Here is a 23,514-nt window from a genome sequence, read left to right as displayed (position 1 = left end):
ATTGGGTTTCTCAGCAGATGAGACTCCACGATACCTGGTGGATCTTTCTCTCCGGATTGGGGGTGGGGGCAACTGACTGAGGACACCACACGTGTCCCCCCACCTCACACCAAGGCTGGCCAGACACATGACACTCAGCTATAAAGCACACCAGGACAGGGAATTCGCCCAGAGGACATCTGTGTGCCCAAGTTGGTCCAATAACAGCATGCCTCGCCTTCATGTCACTTTAATGAGCAGTGCTTGGTCTAGTCGACTTAAAAGTCTTACCACTTTTGGGGTGGGTCCCAACAAGTTCTCCTCTGGAAAAATCTTTTCCGACACAGCATTTTCCCCTGGAATGAGTCTTGGTCATTACTGGATTTTAAGAATAAAAAGCACAGCAGGAACAGAGGTAGGATTTCCACTGCCATCCATGAGTTTTCCCACAAGGGCCTGATTGAGCTAGAACATGCGCCGTGGTGGTGACGCCCATCGCCACAGCTATTCTTCTGCAGGTTGTGCACAGTGTTTTTGATGTGTGTGCATATCTGTATATGTACCTCTTGAAGTATGAGTCTTTTGGAAACACCTGATTTGGGGGCAGGGTCAGAGTCTACTGGCCGACAGCTGCTGGGTCTCTCAGGCCACATGACTGATACTCCCTTTTCTCCCTTGTGCTGTGTGTTAAGTTATTTTTGTGTCTTCTTCTCCCCTTTTTAGCAAGAGGGGAGGAAAAGTGAGGATCATGCCAATTGTTGAAGGGAAATTAAGATGGAAACAGTGGACCAAAATCCACAGTGAAACTAAGGGAAGGATCACAAGTCTGAACGCAGCAAAAGGCGGGTCAGCTTCTGTTCATCCACAAAGGGTTTTTCAAGTTTTCCGGGACAGATTTCCCTGATGGTTTCGAGGTGACAGCAGGGTCCCTGGGGGCAGCCTGGGGCTCCTGCAAGAAGGAAGACTCGCTCAGCTTGGCATCCTGGGAGTCAGCGACGGTGGACACGTCGGCCTCACTAGACAGGTCGTCCGTGGAGAGGTTGAGGCTCCCGAGCTTGGCGAGGGAGTGTGAGCGCTTGAGCGGGGACGAGACGGTGAGGCCCGCCAGCCGGAGCCGGGTCTCGATCTCCTGTGTGCGCTGCTTCACCAGCCCAGGCTTCCCTCGGACGCTGTGGATGCTGTCGCTACTGGAGCTCCGGGTCAGGTTAGAGCTCATGGAGGACGAGGTGGGGGTGTAGCAGATGGTCTTCAGAAAGTCTTTTGAGAAGTGACTGGTGTGGTCCGGGCGGCCGAGGAAAGGCGGGGGGCTCTTCAGCAGAGCTCCCTCCGATGGAGGGGGGCTGGCCTCGGGCCTCTCGTCGTTGTCCCCAGGAGCCAGGTCCTGGTTCTCCTCGGGAATGCTGGCCTCCAGCCTGCCGGCGGGACCGTCCCTGCAGGGGGACCCAGGGTCAGTGGGTGTGCCCTTCAGCCTTTCCAGTTCTTTGGTGTGCTTGCGGACCAAGCCCGCCTTCTGCAGCTGGATGATGGATTCCTGGTGCTGCATCAAGTAGCTGTTGGTGGTCGGTTTCTCAGATTCTTTGCTGAACAGGAGCCGCAGGTCCTTGGTTGGCTTTAGATCTTTCTTGGGTGGCGATTCCTCCTTTGCTACTTCCATGGTGGGAGGGTTCTTATCACAGTGAGAATTCTTCAAGAGGAGGGACTTTGGTAGGACTTTATGAGTCTCTCTGGAAGGTTCCAAAAGGCTGGCTGGCAGCTCTGGGGCAGCACCTGCCCCAGAACCCCCACTGTCTGGCCTCCTTGAGCCTCCTGGTGGCGGGAATAGAGGTGCTTCGGTTGGGCCAGAGGCCATTTTCTCCGAAGCTCGGGACCTGCTAGACAAGTGGGCCACGGGGGGAGACCCGAGGTGGGGCAGGAAGGTGGGCTGGATGCAGATGGCAGGAGCGCTGGGGTTCTTGCCTCGCTCCCCGGGGGCCTCAGGAGGCCCACTGGCTGGAGGGTACATGCAGTCGGCGCAGGACTTGTAGGAAGGCTTCACTTTGTTAAGGATCCCAAAGATAGCGTCATGCTGAAAGGGACAAGGACACTGTGAGGGTGCAAAACAAGCCAAAGACCGAGAAAGGCAAGGAGAGAGGGCATGGGGGCTGGCCAGCAGTGCTCTCCCTTCAGGAGGTGTTGGGACAGAGGCCTCCCGGAACCCAGCTGACTGTGACTAACACAGGTTAGAGATGGGTTAGAGATGCTGAACTGAACTCCCTGGAAGCTACAAGCTCATGATGCTGGGCAAACCTTCGGCTACACAGCCAGGAGCAACCCCACTTCTGCCACCTGCAGCCTATGACCCTTGCCAATGTCTCGGTCTCATCTGGAAACCAGGGGTAACTCTGCCTTCATGGCATCGTGAGAATTAAGTGAAATAATTTCTGGCATAGTAACTGCTTCTCCCTTTCAGAAAGGGCCTGGGGTCTGCAGCCTGAAAATGGAACCCTTCCTGTTTGGCACAGCAGAGCCTGGCTCCAAGGAACCCCTGTCCAGCTGTGCTCTTCACAGAGAGGTAGCAAAGGGCAAAAACGGTCTGGAAGAGACTTGAATACAGACCCACACATGGTGCCCATAGCCCAGATGAGGGAGCCAGGCAGAGGTGCATTTCATACACCAATGGAAAGCATGTTTGTATCGCTTCCTCAGGAAACTCCCGTCTCTGGTCACGGGGGGTCTACGAGAACCCAGTGTGCGCCTCTCCAGCCTGCCCTCCTCATGGCAGCAATCCCTCTCTGCCTCTCATGCCCCTCGACAGGCACCCGGACTGCTCTTCTGGGCTGAGACTCAGCTGGGAACCACACAAATGGAGGCAAGGGATCGCCTCTCTCCCCTCAAGGGCTAAAGTTTAGCTGTGAGATTCCTATGCTGGCTGAAAGCAAAGCCTTCCCGGCTAAAGGTTTCTCCCAGCCCCTCTGCCACCTCAGGGACTCATACCATCCTGTGTTGCAGCCTGAGGTCCCCTGACACTAAGAAGTCAGGGGCGGGGCAGTGCTGGAGGAGTCAAGGGGGATTCAGCCCCAATCCTGGAGGCTGCTGGGGGATAGGGACAGGAGGGAAGCCCAGCCTCCAGTGGGATCCCAGCCTGGTCAGGATTCCTGGGGCTGGCTTCTGGGTCAACCAGTGAGACCGGGCCACCCTCATGGTCTGGCCTGAGCGGACATTTTCCTGAAGCTCTGACCAAAGGGTCTATATGTTTGTTACTTTTAAAACCTTTAGAATCTGAAGTTCTAAAACAGAGGGAAACCTACCACCGTGGGAGGTTTGAGAGCACCTTTCAGAGCTCATGGAGCAACAAGGGAAGGAGGGAATTCATTCGTCTAGCTCCTCCAGGGAGCGCCGGTCCTGGGCCAGGCCTTGCATCGGGCTCAGGGGCTGCCCTCCGAGGGCCTGCTGTCTGTCCACTTGTGGGAAGAGACCAGATGTGGGAGGGCTGAGCGCCAAGTCCCTCCCGAATGCAAGGCTCCCCAGGGATATGGGTGGCTCAACAGCAGGGTTCTGCCCCTGCAGGCCTCCTGAGCTGTGCATCCCCATCCTCACTCCATCCTCTGAGCCACCCTCACCTTAGGTTCCTGGCTGCCATCTCACTCTCAGTCTGCCTGCAGACCACAGCCAGAGGGGCCCTGTCACCTGCTGCCTAGTGCCCCAGCAGCCTGACCCCCAGACCAACCATATCCTTGCCATTGCCTTTCAACCATGCCAAGCTCTCTGCCCTCAGGGGCTCAGGAGACTCTCCTGGCTCTCTGAATGGCAGGCTCCTCTCATCCCCTCCCCTCCCCACTTACTCTCCACCAGGGAACAGTTTACCTGTGTCACCATATCCAGCTCACCTGTATGTTTTCTCTGTTACAGTCTTTTTTTTATTGCCTTTTCTAGGGCTACTCCTGTGGCATATGGAGGTTCCCAGGCTAGGGGTTAAATCAGAGCTGTAGCCGCTGGCCTTCACCAGAGCCACAGCAACGCGGGATCTGAGCCACGTCTGCAACCTACACCACAGCTCATAGCAATGCCGGATCCTTAACCCACTGAGCAAGGCCAGGGACCGAACCCGCAACCTCATGGTTCCTAGTCGGATTCCTTAACCACTGCGCCACGACGGGAACTCCCATCTTTGTTACAGTCTTATGTGTTTATCATCCTTCTGCCCCTAAGACCATGTGCACTGAGCTACCTTACAGCTGTACCCCCTCACCAACCTGGCCCCAGAGCTAATAATTGTGACTCAAACTAAGGAACGAATGCTTGTGTTTAGATTCTGCTCTCTAGATAATAGCACTCATCCAAACTCTGGCCAGGAAAGGAAAGGAAGGCTGCGTCTTCCCTTTACCTTTTTTTTCTTTTCTTCTGTTTTGGCCGCCCCATGGCAGATGGACTTCCTGGGCTGCAGTTGTGACCTATGCCACAACTGCGGCAACACCAGACTCTTTAGCCCACTGTGCCAGGCCGGGATAGAACCTATATCCTGGCGCTGCCAATCCACTGCACCACAGCATAAACTCTTCGTTGACCTTCTTATCCAAGCATCTCTTGTATTTCTACAAGGTTATATTGTTTTGGACTAACTGAAGCACCACTGTCCTGGACAAAGAGGTTTTATATCATCTGTCTTTACGAGTATTTGCTCTTTATTTTATTCTTTGTCTTTTTAGGGCTGTACCTGTGGCATGTGGAGGTTCCTAGGCTAGGGGTCAAACTGGAGCTGTAGCTGCCAGCCTGCGCCACAACCACAGCAACGTGGGATCCAAGCTGCGTCTGCGACCTACACGGCAGCTCATGGCAACGCGGGATCCTTAACCCACTAAGTGAGGCCAGGGATCAAGCTCACATCTTTATGGATACTAGTCGGGTTTGTAACCCGCTGAGCCACAATGGGAACTCCAGTATTTGTCTTTAAAAGGAGTGAGTGGTAAGGGAAATTCAGTTTGGAATCTGTTCCATGGTCTGGGGTACGGGAGATCTAACCTCCCAGTTTTGTTTGCATTATAACACGGCAGTGGCACACTCTTTGTATAAGGGAATGCCTGTCACCTCCCCAGTGCTCTCGCTGGAGAATCACAGATGTCCCAGGAGGCAGGCGGTGAGGCTGGGGAAATGAAGTTGCCTGGCCCTGGCCAGGGCGGACTAGCAGCAGAACAAGGGCAGAACCTGCGACCAGGAGACACAAACGCCCCTCCATGAAACCGGTCTCCACACCTGGGCCGCTTGGGGAAGGAAAAAGGCTGGAGAAATTCCTGATTTTCTGAGCAAGTGCCAGGTTGAGTCTAAAGCCCTGTTGCAGATAACCTACCAACTATGATGGCAGTGAGGGACAGACTGAGGGAGTTAGTTAAACACCAGAATTTGATTTGCAAGACTAGGTATTCGATGATGTTGGGGAATTACTATCAGTTTTTTTCAAGGTGGCAATGAATGGTATTGTTGGGTTATGTTATATACGGAAGAAATTGTGATGGAGACAACAGACCTGGGATTTGATTTGCTTCAGGCTATTCCAGGGTGTGGGAAAGTGGTTGGGGGTGAGAGGAAGTAAAGAACAGCCATATACTGGGAAAGGTTGAAGCTGGGTGATAAGTTATACATCTTATATAAGAAACAAAGACTATGGAGTTCCCGTCGTGGCATAGAGGAAACGAATCCGACTAGGAGCCATGAGGTTGCGGGTTTGATCCCTGGCCTCACTCAGTGGGTTAAGGATCCGGTGTTGCCGTGAGCTGTGGTGTAGGTCACAGACGTGGCTCAGATCTGGTGTTGCTGTGGCTGTGGCACAGGCCAGCAGCTACAGCTCCAATTAGACCCCTAGCCTGGGAACCTCCACATGCCTCAGGTGTGGTACTAAAAATAGGAAAAAAAACCCCAAAACAAACAAACAAAAACAAACAAAAAAACCCAAAGACTTTGAAGCCCTGCCTAAGACAGGAAGGAGAGGTGCTGGGGTGGAGAGGCTGGGGGAATGACTGCCACTCCCTGGGGATCCCTGGTCCTCCCACATCTACCTCCCATAGGCCTGCAGAACGGCTCTCGGATGTACTCCTGCCAAGCTGGCAGAGGGGGCTGCCCTGGGGCAGGATGGACGTGGCAGGCACACTGCCCCACAGGGCAAGGGGCCCCATGCCTACCTCGAAGTCGTCAGGACAACTCCTCTTGCTGTTGTTGTTATTGAGGTTTTCCCGGTTGAGCAGGTTATCGAGCTGGGTTGTGGGCCGCCCCCACCTCCCTGCTCCCAGCAGTGGCAGTGGCGCCTCCTCCCTTTCCATGTCCTCCACCTGTGGTGACGATGAGCTGCCCCATGCTCTGGGGCTCCCGAACTCTAGCTTCTTCTTTCCGTCCTTCTCACAGAGTCCAGGGCCTTCCTGGGGATGTTGGACTGGCTTGTACGCCTCCGCAGGCTGAGTGGCTTCCTCTAGCAGAGCCTCCCTCTCCAGGTCCTCCAGTTGGACCAAGCCACTGCTCTCATCACTGGGAGAGGACAGGAGGGGGTCTGAGAGTCGCCGGAAACAGCAGGGGAGAGCAGGGTCCTCTGGGGCCCTGCTGCCTGGGAACCCAGGCTGGGCAGCATCATCCAAACAGGGTGGCTGGGCTTCCGGGGTGCTGTCAAGGGTATCTGGCAGGAAGTCCTCAGGCGCCGCAGGGTCATCCACAGGCTGCTGGAGGCAGCTGTCCGTCTGCTGCCGCCACAGCTTGTTGTGCCGTTGTTTGCTGGGGGTGAGGAAGGGCAGAGGAAGGTCAGCAGAGGCCAGTGCCCAGAGGGTCCTGGGAAGAGGGGTGGGGGAGCCAGCAAGGGGCAGCCCAGGGCCCACATGGGTAGAGCCTCTGTTCGTCTGTCTCTCAGGGATTCGAGGATGATGGGAATAGCCCCAGGGCCCTAAATTGTAGTGGCTCGCAGGAGAAACTGTAAATGATTTGGTTGTGTGATGGTAACTTGTAGACACACTAAGGGACTGGACCTGAGATCTTAATCCGGTCCTAGTGTCCCAGCTCATCTGGTGAACTTTAGGTTCCACCTCTCTTCCCTCGTTTCCCCATCTGTCAAATAAGAATGTGCATCCTCTCATGGGAAGGTGAGGTGGATCAAAGCAGAGAGTCGGTGAAGATTTATGCACATTAACGTGACCATGGAAACATGTAATGCACCTGAATAAAGCTGGGAAGATGTCAGAAAATTGGAAATATTTGTGTAGGTCAGAGATTACAGATCAGCTTGTTGCTGTTGTTTTGTTTGGCTGTGCCAGGGAGCCATAGCAGTGACAATGCCAGATTCTTAACTGCTAGGCCACCAGGGGACTCCTATAGGTCAGTTTTTAAAATGTGTCTGCTAATACTGTGGTATTATTTTTATAATATATTTTTTTATTTTTAAATTGCTATTTTTTTCTTTTTTGGCCACTCCGCAGCATATGGAGTTCCCAGGCCAGGGATCAGATTGGAGCCACAGCTGTAACAATGCCAGATCCTTAACCCACTGTGATGGGCCGGGGATCAAATCTATGACCCAGTGCTGCAGAGACACCGACGATCCTACTGCGCCACAGCAGGAACTCTACAACACATTTTTTCAAAGTAAGGGTTAAAGAACAAAGACAAAAGGCTTATAGTAAAATAAGGTCAATGAGTCGCCTTATGAACCTTGGAGGATCACCAACATCTTAGGGCTGGGGAGTTAAGAGGAGAGAAGAGGAAACATAAACAGACCCGTCAACTAAGGATGCCCTCTCGTTGTACGAGAGGGAGTATCACAGTCATTCACAGCTGCCTGCTTTGTGTGCATGTTCCAGGCAAGGCCAAGAGGGCCCTTGGATGATGGGCTATAATTTAAGGTCAATGCTGTGCAGCTGTGAACCTGGCCTTGAAAGGCTTGGTTAGGCTACAAATCCCTAAAGGGCTCAAGGAGGTAAGAGCAGGATGTGCCCTCCGCCCATCTGTCCAGCTGCTCTGTGGCTGACAGTAAAGGAGTCCAGGGCTGTCCTCCAGACCCAACAGGACACTCCTGCTTCCCCACATGTGGCCACAAAGCCAGTGGACTCAGCCTGTGGCTTCCTCACAATACTGGGCTGAAATAGCCAGGGAGGTCTCAAACAGACTGAAGAGAAAAAGAACAGGGAGACAGTGAGTCCTGGAATCCAGCAGGGATCTGCCTGGGGTCAATGGGGCCCCCTCTGTGGCGCAGGATCACTGGGGGGCTCTCTGCACCAGAGCCCTGAAGGCCAACAAGACCTGGCCCCACTGCCAGGTATATATATGATATGGGACATGTTAACTTCTAGGGTCAGTTCCTTATACCTCCCCCCATAAAAGGGAGGATCATCTTTCCTTTGTAGACCTTTTTTGTGGTGTCGGGGGGGGGGGCAGGGGTGGTGGTTAGAGATTTAAAAGCAGATTTAAAAGGAGTTCCTGTTGTGGCTCAGCAGGTTAAGAACCTGACATAGTATCCATGAGAATGCAGGTTCAATCCCTGGCCCTGCTCAGCAGGTTAAGGAACCAGCATTGCCGTGAGCTGTGGTACAGGCTGGCAGCTGTAGCTCCGATTCGAACTTCAATATGCCATGGGTGTGGCCCTAAAAATAAAATAAAGTAAAAGCAGCTGTGTCATCATCGACTGCAAGCTGGGTCTAGCGAAGCATCTTCATGGAAAGCTCCCAACAGCCCTACTGCGAGGATAGGTTCCTAACTCAAAAAATGGGGAATAAGGCTGGAACAGCTCGACGACATGGGCGCAGGTCTGCCCCTGCAATCCTTGGAGCTGCCCTGCAGCAAGGTCTGGCTCAGAGCTTGGCACAGAGTGGATGCTCAGGAAACTGGGCAGCCTCGCACCGAGCCTCACACAGTCATGCTGTAGATTAGAAGCTGCACATCAGTCCCTCCAGCCGAGAAACAGCTTTGTGTGTGTGACGACACAGTCAAAACAATCCCTCCTGGAAACCACTAATCAGACCCCAAACAATGGCTGTTTTTCTCAAACTGGCTGCCCCCTGAGAGAGGCAGAATTTTGGCTGTGCCACCACCAGGCCGAGCGGGAGCACCTAGGTGTATGGACGGCGGGCGGCCTTGGCCGGCTTGCCGGCAGACCTTCTGGAGCTCGGCTCTGCCAGCTCTTCTCTGCAGATGGGCACCCACCTGGCGTCCAAGATGCCTTCATACTCAGACAGCTGCTTCATAAAGCCCGCATTGGGACGTGTGATGCTGCGTTTCTGCTTCACGTAGTTGTATGCCTTCTCCAGGGGCCAGCCAAATTCCTTCATGGCATAGGCTATGACCGTGGATGCCGAGCGACTGACACCCATTTTGCAATGGACCAGGCACTTGGAATGGTTCCTCCTGCAGTGGTAGGGGGTGGGGGTTGGGGTGGCAGGAGAATGATGCAATGGATTTTTTTTTTTTTTAACCCTAAAGTTCTCTCATTGCCCAAACCCTCCCAGGTCCTGATGTTTATACAGCAGACGTCCACATACCCTCCAAAGGAAATGACTTTGCTGCAAAATTAATTAGCATACAATGGGAAAGCGAGATAAATCTGTCCTTGGCCTGGCCAAATTTTGTAGGGGGAGAGCTCCCCAATTGGGGCAACTTCAGGGACAAGGGGGAGTCTCCCCATGTGGCTGGGATAGGCCAGGCAGGAGATCAGAGCCCCTTGGGCAAGAAGCAATCGGGCAGCGCAGGGGTAACCGCAAAAGCTACTTGGCTGCCAGAGCAGATGGAGACGGGGGACGGGTTAGTGTAGAAAAATGAGGTCAGTGAACTAAAAGCCACAAGGCCCTTGGGAGAGAGAGATCCTTGGCAGACAGGAGGGTCAAGGAGCCAGCATGAGGCCAGCAGCACTTGACCAGCCACCAGAGAGAAGCCACAGAAAACAGATGGGCCGATAGGCTTTTTGTAAGGAGGCGGTCCCGGCCTGGGTGGGGCTGATTTAGCAGACATGGTAAGACCAGGAATACTTTCTCTGGATGTCGCCAGCTCAAAAGTGTGAGGTGGCACCAGGCTGGTTAGGGCTACACATGTGAAACTTTATTTGTACAGGAGGTAGGTCGGCCGGCCTGCCTGCCTGTTTACATTAGAGGCAGCCTATCTGTTAGGTGGGAGCAGGATCCTTTCCTATACCCCAGGCTTAAAATTTACCCTTAAATCCCAGTGGGTTTGGGGTGTTTTTTTTTTGGACTGCTGAAGTCTATCCTTAGGACCAAGGGAATGAAGATTTAGTCCTACACTATAGAACATTTTTTTTCTTTTCTTTTTCTTTGTTTTTGCTTTTTAGGGCCACACCTGGGCATATGGAAGTTTCCAGGCTAGGCGTAGAACCAGAGCTGTAGCTGCCAGCCCACACCACAGCCACAGCCACTCAGGATCCGATCTGTGTCTGCAACCTATACCATAGCTCACGGCAACCCGGGATCCTTAACCCACTGAGAGAGGCCAGTGATCAAATCAGCACCCTTGTGGATACCAGTCGGGTTCTTAACACACTGAGCCACAAGAGGAACTCCTTAAGCTCTGATCTGGAGGGGTGCAAAGCAAAAGAGGGGATGTCACTTCACAGCATCTCAAAGAGGTGTCTCTTTCTAGTCCTGACCTAAGTAAGGCAGAGTTGTTCTATAGGAAGATAAGGTGAGGACAAAAGACGGGTCACAGTAGTAATAGGCCTGGGCCTGGGCAGCCGGGGACCACCTCTGTTCCATTCTATGGGAACAGGAGTGGCAGTGACTCAGATGGAGGTGGGCCATAGCTCAGGGTATCTGTCCGAGTAGATCCCTATAGGGAGGTAGCCCCAAAGGTGCTCTGAGTCAGGTATGACACACCCGCCCTGCTCTGTCCTGTGGCTCAGAGACTCCCCACGGCCAAGCTCCCAGGGTGTCCATTTTGTAAGGGGCCCCTGCCTGGAGCCACTGCTGGTGAAGAAATGGGGGTCAAATGTCACGATAGGTGGGAGAGAAGAGCTGGAGAAAATCAACAACTTGGTCCCTTCGGTGCCTGGAGTCTTATGGTCTAAAACCACAGGCCCATCACACATCCCAGGCCCCTCAAGCAAGGAGGTGGCTGTGGGCTGTGTCTGAGGTCACCATTGATGTCTGCCCACTTGGCAGCTGCCAGTCAGCTTCTTCCCCAGCCTGGTTCTCTGGTTTCTCTGCCCACTTACTTTGCTTTGTTTATAAAATGGTACGCCTCGTTCCAGTGGGCGAGGAGGTCTGTAGTCTCTTCATCATAGACTCGGATGTTATGATATGCAAATAAGCCAGGGAAAAAGTTATCGATTTCTCTAGTGACATTTAAAATGTAGTCAACACTGCAATGAGAAAAAAAAAAAAAAAGAACGAATTTGGAGAATCAGAACAAAGATTGACAAAATACAAAGTGACAAAAAAACCGAGCAAAGACTAATGTCTTTATACACATTTAAAAAGGGTCTGTGTTTTTATGGGGGGACTTTTGTTTTTCCCTCATTGTGTTTTTTTTTTTTTTGTATCTTCTAAATGCCCTCTATATGATAAAAATACATTACTTTTCTAACAAAAAACAAATTTCTGTATAAAAACTTACAAAAAGAAGGCTCAGTCCAAAGCACTGCAAAGTAATGCTAACTACAGAAAATAAACATATATATTACTCAGATACATTTTTTTTACCTCTCTTAAAAGTTTCAAAATTCAGAACAATTATGACTATACACAGGCTTAAAGAAAAAAAAAAAACAAAAACCAAAGTTTCCATTTTAAACAGTTAAAAAGCAAGACTGTATCTGTCCATTATTTATGTCCTTAGGAATTGCCTTAAATCCTTTTGGAAACAAAGTAGGCTATAAATAAATAAATAGTTGGGAGGGTCTACTAACTCAGGTTCCATAGTTCTCTAACCTTAATACTTACATTCCTGGAAGACCAAAATAATTTCAGAAGTTTGAAAATCCCTCAAATAGATTTCATTAGAGAATACTTATAAATGTTCTGAAGAAAAAAAGAAAAACCTTTAAAATTATTTATTTGTTCCCAGCAAGATAGAGAGCATTGACAGGATCACCCTACACTTTGAGATCACTTTCTGTTGAAAGAACCCATCCTAACCAGTAGTTATAAAGATATATTTTAAGATTTGTTTAGTCTTGACTTTTAAATGCAGTAATTCAAGAAGGCCATCATGTCAGACCCACAGAATGGTGATTTTGTGGCTGTGTTGTTTAAAAAAAAAAAATGTCCAGCCATCTGTTCTTGAAGGTCTAGATTTAAACATTTTGTATCCCTGCTGCTGAGTATTTCTCAGACTGAGACAGGCAGGCATATGCTTCTGGCCAGCGTGAAGTATTTAGCTCTAAGATTCCTCCAGGCTTGAAAGTGCAACCTCAGACAGAACCAGGAGTGGTCTGGGGAGCAGGGTTGCTGACTGGCCCACAGGTAAGTGTGTCCGTGCTGGGACTCTGCATTGCTGCAGGGTGGTGGGGCGGTAGGAGGGGGCTCATGGCCCTATCAGCACCCAGGCTGTCCTACACCATTTGAGGGGGATTAGAATCATCCTCTCTGATACACACAATCCCAGACCCCAGTAAAATCTAAAACCCGTGCATTATTCAAGAGGTGGCATTCTGAAGTGCATCTGTTTAGCTATGCCAATCAGGTCAGTGGCCACTCTGCAGACTGGGGTGTAGGCAGGGCCGGGCAGGCAGGCAGCACCAGGGCCTGGCCTCGCTGAGCTGAGGGTTTCTAAGCTGCCTGGAAGGACAAGGGAAGACGAGGGGCGCAGACTCACCCTGAGCCCTGCAGTTCCTCCAGATTGGATGCATTCCATTCAGAGCCCTGGGGGACAGAGCACACAAACCCCCGTGAGTGTCGCTCGTCAGCCTCAGAGCTGCTACGGGACGCATGGTGTGCACTAGCCCTGACGGTGACTGGTATTTCATGGGCCCCTGGCCACTTTCAGGACTGAAAGAGGCTGATAGCAAAGCAGGTTCCTGAGGAGTTTGTGGCATCACCAGGGTACGAGCGGGCCAAGGAATCCCTGCCCCCTCTCACCAGCCCTTTCCTAAGACTCAGGCAAGGTTCTGTCACAGAGACAGTGGCCGCTGACCTCCTATGCAGAACAAGGCACTTTCACATGCCACTGACTAGGGTAGGAATGGGTTTACCTCTTCGGGGAAGTACTCTAGCAATATTAAAAGGGTGCCCGCCCTCTGACCTAGAAATTCCACTTACAAAAAACTACCCTGAGGAAACACCCAGAATTCACATGGAGATATAGGTGCAATGATAGTCATGGGCATTTATAACAAGACAATGGAAACCACCCAAAGGTCCAACAAGAAGAAATCAGTAACATAGTCAACGATGGAGCCCTGTGATGGAGCTGTTGAAATAAATCATACTTTTGGAGGATATTTAATGACACAGGGAAATACCACATAATGAAAAAGAATGAACAAAACTACGTCATCAAACAGTAGGGTTCTCTCCTTTCCTTTCTCTTTCTTTTTTAAGAAGCTATAAATGCATTAAAAAAACCAAACCCAGAAGATGGAAAAATAAACATACCAAAGTGCTAACAATGATTATCTCTAGATTTGTGAAATGAAGAAAGTTAAAATTTTCTGCTTTAGACTTACATTTCCTAACTTTCTATCACATGTTTTCGCTTTGTATTTTAAAAATGGTATTAAGAACCCACAAACCCCCCACTTCTGAGCAGGCAAAGAACACAGAAGGGAAAACAACAAAAGAAAAAAAACACAGCTTTGCTCTTAGGAAATCCAACCGACAGAGTCCCAAAGAGCAAAAACACCCTCTTGGTTCCCCTATAAACTTCCTTTCCAGAGAGGGTGGACCTCTCCTGGCGCGGGGAATGTAGTGCTCTGACAGAGCTGGCAGCGTGTGGGCACTGGCTAGATTTTCATATTGGAGGGAGAGGCTCAAACATAAAAATTCCTTTACTATCTCTCATGGAAAAAGTGACATAAAGTACCAAACCATACCGAAAAAATAAGAAAAACCCCTGCTAAGGTCATGAGTATCCTTTTGCTGTGATCACCACCTAGTGGAGAGACAGGCCGGAGGGGCCTTTGGTTTCATGTGCACCAGGGAAGACCATCAACTGCCCAGAAAGCAGATGAGAGGCCAGGGCTGCTTTTGTGATCCAGGCTTCATACCTACACATCTATACACATTTAAATATACATATGTTAAATGTGTATACAGAACAACATATGCAAATATATTAAATATATACTACATACATATATACACATATACACGTATTTTTTTTCTTCCCTTTTAAGGCCGCACCTGTGGCATATGGAGGTTCCCAGGTTAGGGGTCGAATCCGAGAGCTGCAGCTGCCGGCCTACACCACAGCAACACAGGATCTGAGCCACGCCTGCAACCTACACCGCAGCTCACGCCAACGCTGGATCCTCATACTACTGAGGGAGGCCAGGGATCGAACCTGAATCCTCATGGACACCATGTCCAGTTCTTAACCCGCTGAGCCACAATGGGAACTCCTATATATTTTTATGTTTGTTTTGCTTTGTTTTTGGCTGTGCCTGTGGCATGTGGAAGTTCCCGGGCAAGGGTCAGGACCCATGTCACAGTAGCAACAACGTTGAGTCTGTAACTGCTAGGCCACCAGGGAACTACTATAGTTAATAATATTAAATGTACATCATTTAGGGAACTACTGATTATCTCCCACAGGCAGAAAACACAATTGTTCATGCCTTCCACAGCAAATACACTTCCTCGCCCTTCCCAAGGAAGTGATTTCTGTTTTCAAGATGGGTACCATTTGTGAATGTCTACAGAAACTGCTCTGGGTGCTTTAAATATGTATTAACTGAATCCTCATAATTATCCCCTGAGGTATAGGATGAAGGAAAAAAGAGGCCAAAAGACTTGCTCCTGGGCATGCAGCCGGTCAGGCCAGGGAGCGGGAACCTGCCCAGTGGGTCTGGGTTCCATCACGCAGCACTGCCGCCCTGACTGTGGTCATGTGCCTTCCTCTGCAATCCCCCCACTTTGAGACCTTGCCGGTCGCCTGCTAGGGAGGGAGATTTATAGCTTTAAGAAGATCGGAGTGAGAGATGGAGGTGAAGAGAGAGCGTGAGCCCGTGGCTGCATCAGCAGGGCTCCCTCAATGGGCTCTGGCAGCAGGGCTGAGGGCAGCCGTGCAGACAAGCAGGGAGGACAGGACGCCTAGGCGTCGTTCTGGGGTCAGGTGTGCATGCTCCCTTCAGTAACCAGGGTGTTTTTCAGCCTGCAGACCATTTGGAGGGGGTTCCTGTGTTAGAGACTGAACGAGATAGAGGGTGGTGTGCATCTGAAGATGCAGGCCAGTTATCTCTGCCAGAGAGCTTGCAACCAACTCCCTGTGGTGCAAACATCTGGCTCGAGGGCAAACCAGTAGGCCACAGGCCAGAGACAGGGGTCAGGAGGGGAGTTCCCACAAAAGTCAGGAGGGAGGCTCCTGTTACTCCAGTTCTTCCCCCACTATGACCTGCTGCGAATGCCAAACAAATCAAGGCCTGCTTCGCAGTCCCCAAACCAGACCCTGCCGTGTGAGGCGCCTCTTACGAGATAAAGATGGTCGAAGATGAGGGAGGGCTTGTCCATCTGCCCCAAGATAAGCAGCATCTCGTTGTCGATGAATTCCTTGAATTCTTTCAAGTTACAGTTCATCTGTTTCTCTAATTCATTACGGATCTGTGGAGCGGGAAATATTAAGAAAGGGCGTTTGTTAAAAATAATAATGACACTTCCTCCAAACAAGTAAAGTCACAACATGAACTGTGGCTGTTTTCAAAAAAGGTGGGTTTTTTTTTGTTTGTTTGTTTTTTTTCAGAATAAACCCCTGTGTACTCAGGCAGGCAGCACATATGCATGGGTGATGGGAATTCAGGCTACTCAGCCTCAGAGTGAATCTCCCTGGGGGCCATGTATTATTTCAAAGAAGGAACCTGACTCCCATGGGACCTTCTCTACTGAGTTGAAAACACTCGCGCTTTTACGATGATCAAATCCACACTGTGAAAACCTAAAATCACTTTCACCTTGCTTTGGAAGGTATCATGATGAGATTTATTACATATTAATTCATAAAAAGATTGTGTATGGCTTTTAAAAATGGTCATTTTAACCTCTTAGATCTATGAAGCTTAAGCTGTTACTAAAATTCATTGCATCCCTTGGACAAAAAGCAACAGAACAAAGGGAAGGTAGCACAATAGGACTTTTTTACAAGCACTAATTAATAGATGATATATGGCTTATTTATTTGTCTTCTGCTTTTCAGGGCCTCTCCCGCGGCACATGGAGGTTCCCAGGCTAAGGGTTGAATCAGAGCTACAGCTGCCAGCCTACGCCACAGCCACAACAATGCAGGATCTGAGCCGCATCTGCGACCACAGCAATGCCGGATCCTTAACCCACTGAGCAAGGCCAGGGGTCAAACCCCCAACCTCATGGTTCCTAGTCGGATTTGTTTCTGCTGCGCCATGATGGGAACCCCATATACATGGCTTTTTTTTTTTTTTTTTTTTCTTTTTCGGCCTGTACCTGCGACATATGAAAGTTCCCAGACTAGGGGTTGAATCGGAGCTGCATCTGCAACCTATGCCTCAACCTGTGGCAATGCTGGATCCTCTAACCCACTGAGTGAGGCCAGGGATGGTACCTGCATCCTTATGGACACTACGTCAGGTTTATAAACCACTGAGCCACAAAAGGAACTCCCTATTCGGCTTTTTAAAATAGCAATTTCAACCCCTTAGATCTACCCAACTTCAGCTGTGCCAGGGCGATAGGACACAGGGATGCCTGTGCCCTCTGCCTGCTGAGCAGGGAAGCGCTCTCTTACTTCTTTGGATGTCACATTCTCCAGGTCCTGACTCATCATGATGCTGCGGAGTTTGGCTTTAATGAGACGCTCAGTCCTCTCCCCTTCGGTTGGCCTGGAGAGAAATCACGTTCAGGGAGGCACAGAACTGCAGGAAGCCTGCGGTTGCATTCATAGAAACACCAGCTGCTCCTGAGCTACATAGGACATGGCTTGGGCATGTTCTCAGCAAGAAGGGGAGTGGGACAGGGAAGTCCCCCAGGGGCCACTGGAGGGAACAGGAAGCCAAAGAGGCAAATGATGGTTGAGAAGTGCACTTCTCGAATGGGTCTGCAGAGCTGCAGATGCAGAGCAGGATGCTGGAACCACCGTGTGACACACCCCACGCCCCGAGGTCCTCCAGGCTCTGCAGAGGACATCACTGCACCCTCAGGCCCCAGCTGTGTCCGTCTCCCATGACCTTCTCCTTACATGGGACCAAAGTCTGTGTGTTCCCTGCAACTTGTACATGTCAGCCTGGTTCTGACTCTGGGGCCACACGGACCAGGATAACCCTTCTTCCACATGGCACCCCTTCATAGATTCAAAGGCATACATCCTCTCCAACCCTCTCCTAACTTACTGAGGCCTCGGACACTGTGGCCTCTGGGCTCCCTCTGTCCACAGCTGTCCACATGTGGCATCCCAGAGGAACAGGACGCTCTGGGGGAGGGGGTCCTAACCAAGACAGAAGGGGAGAGCTGCTCCCTTCTCCTGGACCTAGACTTTAACTGAGTGTGGCCTTAGGCCACGTGAGTCACAATTGCTGCCTCTGAGACAGCTGTCCTGGGCTCGGTCCTGGGCTCCAAGGAACCAGATGCTGAAATCATCACACTCGTAAGAGCAGAGGAAGAGGCTCTGAAAATGAAGTCTTTGGCAACCTGAGCAGGGGTACCAGACCTGGCCTCAGAGCCAGGAATCTGACAGAAGCCACGGAGTCGTTGCCCAGAAATGCATTCACATTTGAGTTTGTCTCTAATATCAAAAAGGGGAGTTGGTCACAGACCCTTCCCTCCACCAAAGATGCTCACAGGCTGCAGGTGAGGAGCCCCTGCTTGAGATGCTGATTCTAGGAGAGGTGGCCTCTATCTTGGGAGGATGGGGGTATGAGGCTGTGTGGATGCAGGGTCCAGGGGTTGGGGTGGGGGGCGGTAACCAGGGTTGGGGGTGGGAAGGAGACATAGGGTGGGGGGAGCACTGCACTCACTTGTCCACAAACAGGGCGGGGGAGTCGGGCCGTGTGGATTCCAGGTCTTGCATGGCGTTCCACTCATTGATGCAGCTCTGCTCAGAGCCGATGCAGCTCTCATAGTAGGTGGCCCAGATGAGCGCCACGCCCCCGGGGAAGTAGTTGTGCCTTCGAGCCACTTCGCAGGCCTTGTGGAGGACCTGCAGGGCAGACCTGGGGTGAGGAGGGGGAGAGGGTCAAGCCCGGGAGGCACCAGGAAGGCTGGACAAAGAGCTTAACCCAGGGCGGGGAAGGGCAGAAAGGCTGGAGACGCTCTCCACAGGTCAGCCACTGTGGGGGGACAAGGCTGCCAGGTGCCACCTACGCACTGACCCCAGAGCAGAGAACACTGGTCACCATCCCCAACAAGGAAACCCCCCAATCTCCCTAACTCTCCCAGTCAGGCAGGTTCCCAGGTCACTGTACATCTACCGCTAAGGTCCCGGGAACAGGGACTCAGTTCTGAGGCTATGGTTACCTTGAACATGGGAATCGCGATTCAGCCCAGCAGCCAGATGGAGAAATCTTCAACACGCGGCAGAGATATCTGACCGCGTCCTCAGTGACTTAATTTCTAGCTCCCTCCCTTCAATGTTACAATAGCTCAGATGCTTAGCTTGGTTTCAAGAAGTCATTTTAATACAGGAACTAACTGAAGCAGAGGTCTAGGAAGGCAGAGTCGGGCAGGAGAAAGAGTAATGAAAATATATGTGGTCACAGTCAAATTACTTATCCTTTTCTGACTTCTTTTTACAAAAATATGGGCTGAGTATTTCTCGGCAACTGGGGTGAATCAGTTGTCAGTGAAGGGCGAGAACAGCTCAACAACGGTGTAAAAACCACTGTGACCCCCTTCACTTTGCCAGGGTGTCCACAGCTGTCCTACCTCTAGGCTGGTGGAGGGGAGAAGCCTGAGCTGAATATTTACTAAACCGAGTTCTGGTCCTGAAGTTCTGGAAAACCACGTGGGCCTATTTTTCACTTGCCTATAGAGGAGGAGAGAACGAATTGTCCAGGGTCACAGAAGAATGTGTGGGACACTGAGAGGATGAGGAGTTTGTGACTGGCTCCCCCCAAATGAGCCCAGACTGTCACCAGGAAGAGAGGAGGTAAATATGAAGCAACAATATGAACTTGTGGCCTGCGGGAGAATCCTGCGTGACTCCCACTGTCCTGGAGAAAAGAGGAAAGACTGAAATGCTGGGCAGAATTCTTCTCATCAGATGCCCCCAGCTTTCCCTGGAGTCTTTTCCAGCTTATTCCAGGAGACTGTTGCATTGAGCCTGCTGTATAAGTGGTCTGTGCAGCCCTTCTAGGGGAGGCTCTAGGATGTGTGATGGGTTCAGAAAGGCCTGGAAGCTGACTTATTTCACCTAGAGCTACCTCACCCCCGCCCCAGTGACCCCACCCAGGCCCTTGCACCCTGCAGTGGGTACCCCAGGGCCCAGCACCCGCCCCTCAGTATCACATATGACTCTGCACCTGCGTTTCAGAGTCAGAGTCAGTGATCACTCTGACTCTCCTCCTTCTCTCAACAGACTTTCAACTCCACCAGGACAGGAATCATGTCCTTTTTATGCCTCCTCAGATGCTCAGTGCTTAGCACAGTGCTGTCACCTTCGTGGAGCAAGGTGAGTGCCCGCTGTGTGCCAGCAACAAGGAGTAAGTTTACCTATGCTAGAATGATACTGTCAGCAGGGATGGCAGATGTGTAAAAACAACATACCTTCAACAAGAGCAAACCAAACAACCCAATTAGGAGCTGGCCAAAGAGCCTGAATAGACATTTCTCTAAAGAAGAGATACGAACGGCCAATAAGCACATGAAAAGATGCTCAGGGCTAATTAATTAGAGAATGAAAACCAAAACTGTGAGATACCAATTCATATGCACAAGGATAGCTATTATGAAATCAAAAATCAAAGAAGCATAAGCGTTCACTAGAATGTGGAGAAACTGGAACCTGGGGCATTGCTGGCGGGAATGTGCAGCTGCTATGGAAAGCAGTTGGCTGGTTCCTCAAGCTAGACACAGAATTATCACATGATCTACAAATTCCACTTCTAGGTATATTCCCCCAAAAGAACTGAAAGCAGAGACCGAAACAGATAATTTGTCCACCAATGTTCAGAACAGCTCTATTTACAGTCGCCAGAAGGTGGAAATAACCCAAATGTCCATCAAGAGATGAACGGGAGTTCCCATCGTGGTGCAGTGGTTAACGAATCCGACTGGAAACCATGAGGTTGCGGGTTCAGTCCCTGCCCTTGCTCAGTGGGTTAAGGATCCGGCGTTGCCGTGAGCTGTGGTGTAGGCTGCAGACGCGGCTTGGATCCCGCGTTGCTGTGGCTCTGGCGTAGGCCGGTGGCTACAGCTCCAATTCGACCCCTAGCCTGGGAACCTCCATATGCCGCGGGAGTGGCCCAAGAAATAGCAACAACAACAACAACAAAAAAGACAAAAAGACAAAAAAAAAAGAGAGAGAGAGATGAACAGATAAACACAAGTAGAAAAACCCTATAATGAATTTAGTGTTCAGCCTTAAAAAGGAATGAAGTCCCACAACATGGATGAACCTTGAAAGCATTATGCTCAGTGAAAAAAACCAGAAACAGAAGGACAAATACTGTATGAGCCCACTTACATGAGGGACCTAGAAGTAAATCCACAGAGAGGAGAAGAGAGGTTAGGGGCTCGGGGAGGGGATCCTGGGGGTTACTGTTTGATGAGTAGAGAGCGTCTGTTTGGAATGATGAAACAGTTCTGGAAATGGACAGCAGCGATGAACATACAGCATTATGAATGTATTTCATGTCAACGAACTGTACCCTTAAAGATGCTTAAAAGAATTTCCCTTGCGGCCTACAGCGTAACAATGCGGCGTTGTCACTGCTATGGCTCTGGTTCAATCTCTGGCCCTGGAACTTCCACATGCTGTGGGTGCGGCCAAGCAATTTAAAAAATATGCACACACACATGCACACACACATATACATGTGTGTACTTATGTGTATAAGCATATACATGTATATGCTTAAATGGTAAATTTTGTTATGTCTATTTTGTCACACTCAGGAAATAAATGCACCTAAGTGTGCTTCCAAGTAGACAGGGGTTTTTCTGTTCATGCTGTCAGCTAGAAAAACATTTCAGAGGAGTTAAAAGTCCCTAAAACCACACTTACCACATGGCCTGGACAGACACGGGCTTGAAGACATGCATCCTTCCTGCTGTGCTGACGCTGAATCCACTGAGAATGAAAAAACAAAAGACATCATGGCGAGAAGTCAGACCTTCTGACCACATCACTGCCAGACTGGGGGGTCACTCACCGTGGACACCCTGAGCACAAGTGTGTGTTACACTGACAAGGGGACTACAGAAGCAAGGACAAAAGAAAAAAAAGGAGGGTTCTCAAACCTGAACTGGAGGTCTTGTTTCTAACCCAGCAACACAAAGTCAGCTCCAAACTGAAAGCCCAGCAAAGGATGGCAGGCAACAATGGAAATGAACACCATCTTGTTTTATTTATTTTTTGAATTTTATTTTAGGGCTGCACCAGCAGCACATGAAGTTCCCAGGCTAGGGGTCAAACTGGAGTTGCAGCCACTGGCCTATACCACAGCCACAGCAACACCAAATCCGAGCCACATCTGCAACCTACATCACAGCTCAGGGCAACGCCGGATCCTTAACCCACTGAGCGAGGCCAGGGATCAAACCCACATCCTCACGGATACCATGTTGGGTTCTCAACCCACTGAGACCCAATGGGAAATCTCACCATCTCGTTTTACTTTCCTGCACTGTCCCACCCCATTCCCTGCTTTCTGTCCCACAAATTCCATCTTTTTTTTTCTTCCACAGTTGCATACAAAACAGTAACGGAAGACAAAAGTTTAAAGGGAAAAATGTAGCTATAATCCCATGTCTTCAATAGAGCTATTTTTTTTTTTTTTTGGTCTTTTTGCCATTTCTTTGGGCTGCTCCTGTGGCATATGGAGGTTCCCAGGCTAGGGGTCCAATCGGAGCTGTGGCCACCGGCCTACACCAGAGCCACAGCAACACGGGATTGGAGCCGCGTCTGCAACCTACACCACAGCTCACAGCAACGCCGGATCCTTAACCCACTGAGCAAGGGCAGGGACCGAACCCGCAACCTCATGGTTCCTAGTCGGATTTGTTAACCACTGCGCCACGACGGGAACTCCAATAGAGCTAATTTTAATTTTCCCTCCCACTTCTAGCCACAAGGCACCATCACTTCTACTGCTGGGATCTCACCTAGTGACAACTTCCTATCCTGCTTCTTTCCACTCATAGCAGTATCCAAGTACGTCCCCCAGAATCCGGATGGCCCTCAGCCCTGCCCTGCCCGCCCAGGGCCGGCTGCACGACCCCTCCTCTGCAGTCCTCCAAGCGGCACTGGAAACACTGCTGTACTAATATCTCCCCTGCAGGCCTCAAAGACTGAGCTCCTGCTGTGTCGTGTTCACCGTGAACTTACAGGGACCAGTCCCACAGAGGACACCGGGCCAGTATCCAATTAACAAACCAAGGAGAATGAAGGAACTTCTATTGATTACTGTTCTCAAATTGCATACAGCAGCAGCAGATCTCCCATAAAACGCTTCCACTGATACCTCATGACCCAAACTCCCTTCTGTCATGCCCCAGATGTGCCCTGCCTTGTGGGGCTCACGGGAGAGCAGTATTACGTCTCCTGATGTGATGAATGTGTCACACATGGGATTCTGTAAATGAGCATCCATTGCTGCCCAACTCATGTTTCAAAGTCTGCAGTGACAGAAGCCGTCAAAGAGCTCTCCTTACCCGTCTCCATCCAGGTGGATTTTTGTGTCGCTCCACAGTCGGAGAACCATCCCGATGGTACAGCTTTTACTGCATGGGAGGGAGGAGAAGAGTCAGGGTCCTTGCTGGTTGGGGCTGTCCAGCCCATGGGAGGCCACCATCTGACCTGGGCTGGCTGCCTGGGTATGTATTTGGGAGACACTCTAGAGCTGTCTGGAGGGATGGCACACCACTGAATTCCAGAGGACGTGGGTCTGGGATGGCCAGGGACCCGGCTTAGAGACAATCACAGGAGACTCGGACCCCAGCATTCTGGTGTGGATCCAAATCTCGATGTAGCTCCTGGGGGCCAGGAGCAAGCAGCTGACCACATGCCCACACTGCAGCAGGGGTGAAGCCGCTGACAGGTGGCACACTCCTGGCCTGAGGCCATATGCAGTCCAGGGGACACAGCGGCGCCACTCCTTGCCACCTGCTTTGGGGTGACGGGGGAGGGGAGAGTGCTAACACCATGACTGGCCTTCATTTCTGGACCTTTTGTGTACCTGCCATTTTAAAAACCAGCTTAATCTACTTTCGTTTTGCCCATCCTAACAGTGAAGTGATACCTGAGGGCTTT

General features: G+C 50.7%; 1 protein-coding gene across 4 annotated transcripts in view; it reads right to left on the bottom strand.

Annotated features, from left to right (window-relative positions):
• Window positions 1-213: 213 nt before the first annotated feature.
• Window positions 214-23,514, bottom strand: part of SSH1 (slingshot protein phosphatase 1) — a 63,195-nt gene continuing 39,894 nt past the window's right edge. For all 4 annotated transcript variants that reach the window (XM_047759459.1, XM_047759461.1, XM_047759460.1 and 1 more), the window contains 10 exons: window positions 22,917-22,985; window positions 21,268-21,333; window positions 18,062-18,256; window positions 16,837-16,930; window positions 15,555-15,683; window positions 12,742-12,788; window positions 11,141-11,287; window positions 9,127-9,327; window positions 6,132-6,711; window positions 214-2,044 (listed from right to left, as the gene is read on the bottom strand). In XM_047759459.1, the coding sequence (XP_047615415.1) occupies window positions 827-2,044; window positions 6,132-6,711; window positions 9,127-9,327; window positions 11,141-11,287; window positions 12,742-12,788; window positions 15,555-15,683; window positions 16,837-16,930; window positions 18,062-18,256; window positions 21,268-21,333; window positions 22,917-22,985 (2,746 nt within the window). In that variant the 3' untranslated portion in view covers window positions 214-826. The remainder of the gene's footprint in view (window positions 2,045-6,131; window positions 6,712-9,126; window positions 9,328-11,140; window positions 11,288-12,741; window positions 12,789-15,554; window positions 15,684-16,836; window positions 16,931-18,061; window positions 18,257-21,267; window positions 21,334-22,916; window positions 22,986-23,514) is intronic.

This window comes from Phacochoerus africanus, chromosome 15 (genome assembly GCF_016906955.1).
Source record: "Phacochoerus africanus isolate WHEZ1 chromosome 15, ROS_Pafr_v1, whole genome shotgun sequence".
Lineage (NCBI taxonomy): Eukaryota > Metazoa > Chordata > Mammalia > Artiodactyla > Suidae > Phacochoerus > Phacochoerus africanus.
Note: the sequence above shows the minus strand (reverse complement) of the source record. Positions and strands in the feature narration are given on the sequence as shown.